This window comes from Podarcis cretensis, assembly GCF_951804945.1.
Source record: "Podarcis cretensis genome assembly, chromosome: 12".
Taxonomy (NCBI): domain Eukaryota; kingdom Metazoa; phylum Chordata; class Lepidosauria; order Squamata; family Lacertidae; genus Podarcis; species Podarcis cretensis.
Window position 1 is genome coordinate 32,800,453 of NC_137181.1, and position 9,442 is coordinate 32,809,894.

The 9,442-nt window shown below is 42.0% G+C and overlaps 1 protein-coding gene across 2 annotated transcripts in view; it reads left to right on the top strand.

Moving 5' to 3' along the window:
• The window catches only part of LOC307199840 (uncharacterized protein), a 29,257-nt gene extending 24,345 nt beyond the window's left edge, over positions 1–4,912 (top strand). For both annotated transcript variants that reach the window (XR_013832210.1, XM_079947971.1), the window contains exon 4: positions 4,463–4,912. Coding sequence is in view for 1 of the 2 variants with exons in the window: in XM_079947971.1 (XP_079804097.1) it covers positions 4,463–4,613 (151 nt within the window). In the remaining variant the exon portion in view is untranslated. The remainder of the gene's footprint in view (positions 1–4,462) is intronic.
• Positions 4,913–9,442: the final 4,530 nt, after the last annotated feature.

Consider the following 9,442-nt stretch of genomic DNA (forward strand, 5'->3'; position numbering starts at 1 on the left):
CCAATATGGATATAGTTTTTACTGTTCTCCCTTAACTGTTTATGGACTTGGAGCCCTGGAATTTCTACTGTGGCAACATAAATCTGGAAGAGTTCAAATCAAAAGCAATAAAATTGCACATGTGTTTTTAAAAACAACAAGCAGGAATAATAACGCTTCCACCAGCCTGTGGTTACATTTAGCAGGGGCTAAAACAAAAAGCCAAAGTGGTTAGCAGAGCTATATCAGGAAGTTTATTTCTTCCCCAAGACTTCAGGATGAGCCATTTTAAACTGTAATTCTTGTCCGGAGAAACCCTGAACAACATGGGAGGGCATCTGAAGAACCATGGGATGCTGCTGACTCCCTCTCTGGCAATGGGCTGGAAGGACTGCATATGGGGGCTTCCCCACTGAAGTGGTAGAAAATTCTGGCACAATCGCTGCATTGCTGCCCATCATCAGTTCTCTGTACTGGGGCCTCACAGAGGAGTGCATTACATCTCGGGTGTGCAGAGTGCACAAACACACATACCTCGCACACTCTGGATCCCTGCAGCATACACATGCATTCCATTCATCCTAGTGACAGGCATTTTGACAGCCCTTAATCAATACCTTTTAGAAGTAACTGTCTGCACAGCTCACTTAAGTGTGTACAGTGGTACCTCGGGTTAAGAACTTAATTCGTTCTGGAGGTCTGTTCTTAACCTGAAACTGTTCTTAACCTGAGGTACCACTTTAGCTAATGCACCGCTGCTGTGTGATTTCTGTTCTCATCCTGAAGCAAAGTTCTTAACCCAAGGTACTATTTCTGGGTTAGCAGAGTCTGTAACCTGAAGCGTCTGTAACCCGAGGCACCACTGTATCTGCTATTTCCAGGGCCAGACATCCCCAGACATCTCTTTACTTGAAATCTCACTGAAGCAGTGCACTCCCTGCAACCAGCCTCTTCCTGCTTGCAATTGCAGAGAAATGCTGAAAGATGAGAGGTTGTGTTGCAAAGCCGAGAACTCGCGGGCGATGACTCAGTCACGTTCAGCAGCAGCAGAGTTATTTTTAGCCTAAAGTGGGCCAGACATCCCCAGAAGTGCAAGATGTGAGGAGGGGGGATAATAATAATAACAACAACAAAATGGAAAGCACAGTGACTTTGAATAGTTGTCATGCATGCAATGACTCTTATGCATGACTTGGGAATAAGAGAATTGGAAATTCAGCCTTGAACCAAGAAGAATTAGAAATGGCTTCTTTGGATTTCACAGCATTTATGTGCACAGATGAGCTTTGCTTCAAGAGCCTGAACCCTCTTCACTATTTAACTACAACCAATGTCTTCAATATCAAACAAAAGAAAATATAAGGAGCAAACATTTATTTGAAAAACCACATATTTCAACTTCCTTCCCACCTCTCCTTTATCTTCAGCAGAAGATCAACTTGAGAATTTGCAAATATTTGTGGATGTAGAGCTGCCGGTGTTATTTTTTTATTGCATTTATTTAGAAAGATTTCCAAACTGCTTAATCAGAGAGCACTCAATGTGGTGTACATCATAAAACTGTAGCTTAAACACAGCTGAATGCCACTCAACTATTAAAAACAACTATGCACAAAATAATCATCATTAAAACATTCAGTAAAACAACTAAAATTAATAGAAGTAACTAAATTGTATGTCTGGGTTGGATTGCTGAAATAAATAAATAAATAATTCAGTGGTAGTGGTGGTGGGGTCCTAAAACAATATAGTATTGGTCTTCAAGGTCAAGGTTGTAATCCTATAGCTGCAAACCTAGGATGAAACTCACTTCCAAGTGGACATGTATAGTATTGTAGCGTTAATGGCAAACTATAGAGTCCCATCCATGCATTATTTCCATGCGGAGCACTCAAAAGTTCCTTGTCCAGTTACCATTGCTGCCACACTAGCTCTGCCCTTCAACAACAATGCCTTGAGCATGGCTGTCTGCAAATGAAACCCTTTGCCTATGCAATTGCTCACACTTAAGGACTCCATGCATCCCGGAACCTCAAATAACTGTGTGCCCCAGAGAATGTGGAGTAGCAGCCTGAGCAAAGGGTTGCAGACAACAAAGCTCAGGACTGATCAGAGGGTCAAGCTAAAGTAGTGATGTGGAAGGCGAGAAGCACAGTACCCCCTCTAGCTTGAAACTATAAATTGTCCACACAAAAGTAATGCCTGAACAGGGCTTTAAAATCTGACATTAGCAGCATAATGGTAGACACCAGAAGGGAGTAACCTCCCCTGTCAAGGGCATGTTCCTTTGGGGTTAATTCACTGGGGACTGCATACCAGTGGTGGTATGTATTCTGGAGGTTTCTAGTCACTTCTTTTCCTTACCTCATATTTTGTTCTTAACAGGCACTGTGAAAATAGGACACTTCTCACAGTGTGAATATTTTGGGTAGGAAAACTAGACCTCATTTAAAACATTTGTGATCTCTGCTATTTCGAGTTTAGAATAGCTGAAGGGTGTTTCTATTTAACTGCATGGCCACAACTATTATATTTAACCGCAGAAAAAGCACAAAGGTGTAAAACCTGCTGAAACTGATGACTAAGGTCACTTCCAGCCTGTCTCTATTTTGCAGGAGGGAATTGATTGCATTCCAACAAATTTAGATATGTGCAATTAAAGTAGATTAAAGTACTCTTACACACACAGAAAACCCACTTCAAAGCAACCAGGCTTTTCGCAGTAAGGAAAGTGATGAGAAATGTACCAGAAAGCATTAAATTGGTTGATCAGACATAAACCTCTGCACGAACAAATCAGGACAAATGCTCAATAAAAAGTGGGACTCATATAACCTCTGCGCAAATAAATTGCTATGAATGCTCAGATCAGACATTGTATAACCTCCAGGCAACCTTTGTTGCAAACAAATCAGGCTCAATATTATTCTATACTCTACTGAAATGTTCAGATGTTTATTTGATTGTCCTTGAATTTCTCCTGCCACACCCTTTGAGAACCACTGGATTAAGGTGTGCAAGTGGATTGGTGAGGGACTATTCTATTCTAATGTGATGCAATTCCTATTTTGCAAATGTTTTTGCAAACTGTTGCAAATGATTCACAGGCTCAAGCAGTAAGACAGCCAAAACGCATGTCTCTTGACCTTATGCTAGCACTAGGAAATATAACCCAGATGGTACTGTTCTGCTACATGCTTCCAGTACAGTATAGCAGCATTGTGGGAAAGAATATGTATAAAAGAGAGGGAAGGCACTCTCAAGGCATCTTAAATGGCATCCTATATGTGTTTTAGATTCACTGGAGCTGCAGAAACTACTGTGCCATTTCCTGATAAGAAGAAGGGGATACTAGTACACTATTGCAGTTCCTTTTACACATCCAGTGCAGAAAGGATACCGACCTAGCTGCAGAAGCACAGGTCACTCTAGGCAGCTACTAAAAATCAAAGGGAAGTGGGTACAAGACACTTGAAAACATTACCCAGAACACTTATCTGCAGATGAAACACTTCTAGGTGATCTGTTCATTATCGGAATATAACCAGGCCTTCAGAAGCCCTTGATGTGATTATATTTAAGCCAATCTTCACATTGCATTATTCTCAGAAGAAACTGTAGGTAGTGGGTGGTTAATCCCCTCTTGGTAAAATGTAACAGCCAAGGCTGAAAAGCACTTTTGTTTATTTGTTCCACGCATATTTCATGCAGCTAAAAAATAAAAGCCTGCTTTGTACTTTTCACTTTAAGCGGTGCTTTCAACCATTCAGCCCAAACCTCTCCCTTTCCATTTGTCCTTTAAAAGTTGCCCATCCTATTTGCAACATAGGCAACCTTCCCCATCTCCACTATGGTGTTAAGATTTCAATTCCCACCAGCCACCATCAGTGTGGCCAATGGCCAGGGGTCATGGGATTTGTAATCCAGAACATCGAGAAGTCACCAATTTGGGGAAGGCTGATTAATATAACTTGCAACTCATACACCATCTATGTTTTGCCCCTGAAACAGTGATATTCAAAGAGATGATGCTTCTGGAGGTTTTTATTGTTGTTGTTCACATCACTAATAGACATTGATAGACCCATTCTCTTCCTTGCATAGCTCCACCACAAATGCCTTAGGCCAGGAACAGCCAATGTGGTGACCTTCAAGTGTTTTGACTACAACGTCCATCACACCAACTTGCTGGGCCTGATAGGAGTTTTATTTTCATGACATCTGACTACCTCTGTGTTAGGGAATGCAGAATCTCAGTACATGAAGCAGGAGGACAAAATCAGCCTCTCTCTGGTTTCCAACTAAGCCCATTCACAGCCTGTTTATTGCACAGTTCCAGCCCTCTAGAACTATACAGATTGAATTTGCATTGTTCAATTTTAAAACCATTTAAACCAGAGACCACCACAGTTTGTGGCAGTCAGTTGCAAAACCGAATTATATATAGTGTCAATAAATAATTGCCTACCATTTCTTTGCATAGAGGAGGAATGACCGCTGGGAGGAGAGCAGAAAGTGGAAACACCTGCACCAGCACAACCGGACACCTTCATCTGCCCCATCTGCAGCAAAACACATCTCTCCCATATCAGTCTCTACAGCCACTGCCATGCTGTAACTGTCTAATGATTTGACTTTACCCCCGAGGACGCACTCTTGCATTGTTCCCGAGGCAGACAGATGCCAACCAACCATGTCCTTACAAATATGCTACACTGTTGGCTGCACCACCAAGCACCTGTGGTCTCAACGCTTCCCTTAATACACAGCAGCACACATAATTTATTGGAGAGTTCAACCTTGATAATTTAGTTACATGGAAGTATTGTAAACACCAGCAATATTTTTGAACAGTCACTATATTTAACAGTTCTACCAAATGACTGGAATGCTTGTTGATGCTTTGCTAGATATTCAACACTGATTGAGAATAGATCTCAGAGCCTCAGCAAAAAAACCTGGAGATAAGCCCTGAGACCTCTTGAATGCAATGCTCTCCTGCTAGAGTAATGATCTATTCTGCTTCTAGGATTAGATTTAGATTTAGATTTAGATTTAGATTTAGATAAATTTATTGTCATTATAGGGACGCAGGTGGCGCTAGGGACGCAGGTGGCGCTGTGGGTTAAAGCCTCAGCGCCTAGGACTTGCCGATCGAAAGGTCGGCGGTTCGAATCCCTGCGGCGGGGTGCGCTCCCGCTGCTCGGTCCCAGCGCCTGCCAACCTAGCAGTTCGAAAGCACCTCCAGGTGCAAGTAGATAAATAGGGACCGCTTACCAGCGGGAAGGTAAACGGCGTTTCCGTGTGCGGCTCTGGCTCGCCAGAGCAGCGATGTCACGTTGGCCACGTGACCCGGAAGTGTCTCCGGACAGCGCTGGCCCCTGGCCTCTTAAGTGAGATGGGCTCACAACCCCAGAGTCTGTCAAGACTGGCCCGTACGGGCAGGGGTACCTTTACCTTTACCTTTTATTGTCATTGTCCGTATATACACAGTATACACAACAACGAAAATCAAACACCCAAGACCGGATTCACATACACATTTGCACGTATCTCCAACACTCTCATCCTATTCAGACATAATCTATTAAAACATACATAATCCAGAGCAGCAGTAAGTTCACAGATAAAAATAAAACACAACTCACTGAAAACCGGTCTTCAGAGTGCCGAGCCGCTGCAAGTGCTTGCGCCGCCATCTTCCTCTAAATCTAAATAATGGACAACCATATTACCCCGTGTGAGATGCCAAACCTTAAGACCATTGTCAAATAATGGTAGACAATGTGGTACCCTCTAGATATTGCTGGATTAAAATCCCTATTATTGCTGACCAGCTGGACTACTTTTAATTCTGCATTTTGTTGTTTAATTTGGCTTGTTTACTCTTTGGTTTTTGGTTTTTGCAGAGGGTTGCATTGCCTTTTGCTTACTAATTTTTTTCCCCTTTCCATTTTATTACAGCTATTTTAGTGCTGCTTCATACTACTGTATTATTGGTAAACCAATACATGGGGTAAATAAACATTATAAACAAGGAGCTGCTAGATTATCATGTCACTATTCAGAAGGCAAATGACACTTAATCCAGGATGCCTCCAAGCATTATGAGAGAGGAAAAACTGTTTTCTGAGTCAGGTCAACTTCAGCTTCAACTACATGAGCAAATAGTACAAGAAGTGTTGGCAAACAAACTTCTCTGGTGAATTCACAACATCCCCAACCCCTTTGCTGTTTGTTCCCAGCAACTGCTAATGTGAGATAGACTACTTCAGAACATGGAGTTTGCATTTAGCTATTAGGGTTGAGAGGAGATGCTTTGATGGGTGGAGGAGCAGGTAGCAGAACTCTGGCTCTGTAGGGCTGAGAGAAGGGATTGTGTAAGTGGCTTAGCAGGATGGTGGAACTGGAGTACCCCAGTGAACCGTGGACAAATGGGGACAGGGATAACAAAGGAGGAAAATAGCCCCAAGAAGCAAAACAAAATGTATTCACATTTTAAAAATTACCGAAAATTCCTGAAAAACAAACACAAAATGAGGGATAGTGTTGACTCAGCTCTAGCTAAAATCCATCTCTCTCCAGATGTTTGTTGCTGCGCTCTGATTTGCATAAAAGTACACCAACTTTGCTGCAAATCTAAACATGATATCCTTTCATGCAGTCCTCTGATACAGACTGAATAATCCCAGATTATTCTGCAGATGGTTATAGTGTAAAACAAATAGGCCAATTCATATGTTGATCATTTGTCTTGCTAGAATAGTTCTGAAGTTTCTGCAAGTAATACTAAATGGCGCAATCCATCAGGATCTACAACACAATCCCCATTCAAATGATGGAACGGCAACATAGGCTTTTATTTCGGCTCAGTAATTAAAATCTTCTCTGTGATTGATATCTTTTCCCTATCTTTTTTCTTTTTTTGAAAGCAGAAACAATTTCTTGTAAGTACAATTGATCGACTGAAGTATGACACTTCTGTTAGTGCTTAAAGTGTCTTAACTATTTGTGCAAATGTCAGACATGGTACAAACATATTTGAGATATGACAGGTGCTTTCTTTCCACTCTTAAACCCTGCTCAGGTAGATAATGAATGTCTGAATAGGGCTTTAACAATACCAGCAATCTTGGAACAAAATGTCTGAATTTTTTGTTTTTGTTTACAATAGACTTAGCAGACCTTTGCTTCTGGGATTTGGTTCTTGATTACTTTTCAAAGTAGGCTATTTACACTTGAGCCAAGCACATGAAAAGTGCCACCATTCTGATTACACACTGCACAAAGGTGCAAATAGCTTTAGAAGGTGCAGAGAAGGTCCTCCATATTCAACGAAAAGGCCAGCTGTATATGCCATTCCTTTGTTGGTGCTATTTTGCTAGACATGGTGTTTTGCTGTACATTTTGTTGTTCTTTACTCTTTTGGCAGAAGTCCAGCATGTTGTTTAATCTGACTGACATCAAAGGTAGAAGCTATTTTCCAAGTGCCTTATATTCATACAGACTTTCAGCCTCAGGCCATGTTTTAATTGGTTGGCTAGAAAGAAACTGAACATCTAAAATTGCACTTCCTTTTCAATTTGGCCTGTTAATATCTTTTTCAGGAGGATAGTTTGTGACATTTTGGTTTTAAAAAAGATGTCTTCTTGATTTTGTTGAGACAGAAAACAGAAATTTAACCATGTCATTATTGGTAGGAAATATTCCATCAAATCCAAGGTACAGTTATGGTAGATAAAGGTACTGATCTTGCAAACAACTATAAAATCAGTAGCTAGACATTTGTGGATGACATCAATAAATATGGGATGGTTAAAAAAACCAATGAGAGCTTGACATTGCTTTCAAAATAACTCTCCAGAGCAGGGGTCAGCAAACTTTTTCAGCTGGTCCACTGTCCTTCAGACCTTGTGGGGGGCTGGACTATATTTTTTTTGGCGGGGGATAAACCTATTCCTATGCCCCACAAATAACCCAGAGATGCATTTTAAATAAAAGCACACATTCTACTCATGTGAAAACACACTGATTCCCGGAACGTCCGCGGGCCAGATTTAGAAAGCGGTCGGGCCGGATCCAGTCCCCGGCCTTAGTTTGCCTACCCATGCTCCAGAGTAAATGGATAACAATTAGTTCTGCCCAAAATGGTGGCTCCCCGCTTCTTTGCACATCATACTAGAAGCTCCTGAGACATAGTCCTCACCTTTGAAGGGAACAATGTTAGACAATCCTCAAGAGATTTATAGGAAGAAGACATGAATGCCAATTTTTACTAAGCTCCTTGTGTGTGCTAGACCATGATAAGAAATTGGCATTAACAGATTATGTGTAAATGTGAAACTTGAAGGAGAAACCTTCCTATAACCCCTGCCCAACTTGGTTCATTCATGCATTTTTGGAATTGTTTTATTCATTTTATTTTCTTATTATAGTGCCCTGTATCCAACAAGTGTTACAATTTAATCAAGGTGTAGGGTGTTAAGATAGGTGCCAGACTTTTAATCCTTGGATCCAGCAAGTGTTAAAGGCTAATCAAACCAGGCTAGCCTCCTGGTGAAGTGTAAGGAGAACAAAGGAAGGGGCTCTGTGGGAGATACGAATGGCTAGGGTCCCTCCCTCAACTCACCGGTAATGAGAAGGACAAAAGCCGGAGTAAAAAGCAGAGACATCACCTTGCCGACAAAGGTCCATATAGTTAAAGCTATGGTTTTCCCAGTAGTGATGTATGGAAGTGAGAGCTGGACCATAAAGAAGGCTGATCGCCGAAGAATTGATGCTTTTGAATTATGGTCTGGAGGAGACTCTTGAGAGTCCCATGGACTGCAAGAAGATCAAACCAATCCATTCTTAAGGAAATCAGCCCTGAGTGCTCACTGGAAGGACAAATCCTGAAGCTAAGGCTCCAATACTTTGGCCACCTCATGAGAAGAGAAGACTCCCTGGAAAAGACCCTGATGTTGGGAAAGATAGAGGGCACAAGGAGAAGGGGATGACAGAGGACGAGATGGTTGGACAGTGTTCTCGAAGCTACCAGCATGAGTTTGATCAAACTGCGGGAGGCAGTGGAAGACAGGAGTGCCTGGCGTGCTCTGGTCCATGGGGTCATGAAGAGTCGGACACGACTAAACGACTAAACAAGAACAACAAGGGTGGAGAGTTAAGGGTGAAGTGACCTAGAAGCAAATCTGCAAACTGAGAGACAAAGAACCATGCTGAGTCTCTGCTGGAATCCAAGGCTGCAGCTATGGGAAAAGCAAGACCTTTTAGGGGGTGTTGATGCTGTGAACAGACATAACAGACTCAGGTTGTATATATGTGTACATAAACCATACATACTAAAGACACCACAGTCTCCCCTATGCCTCATTTCCAAAAGGAAACACAAACCCTGGGGAAGTGCCTGGAACCCCTGAAATCTTACAGTGCCCGGAGATTGGGGGGGGGGCATGCAACAATATGT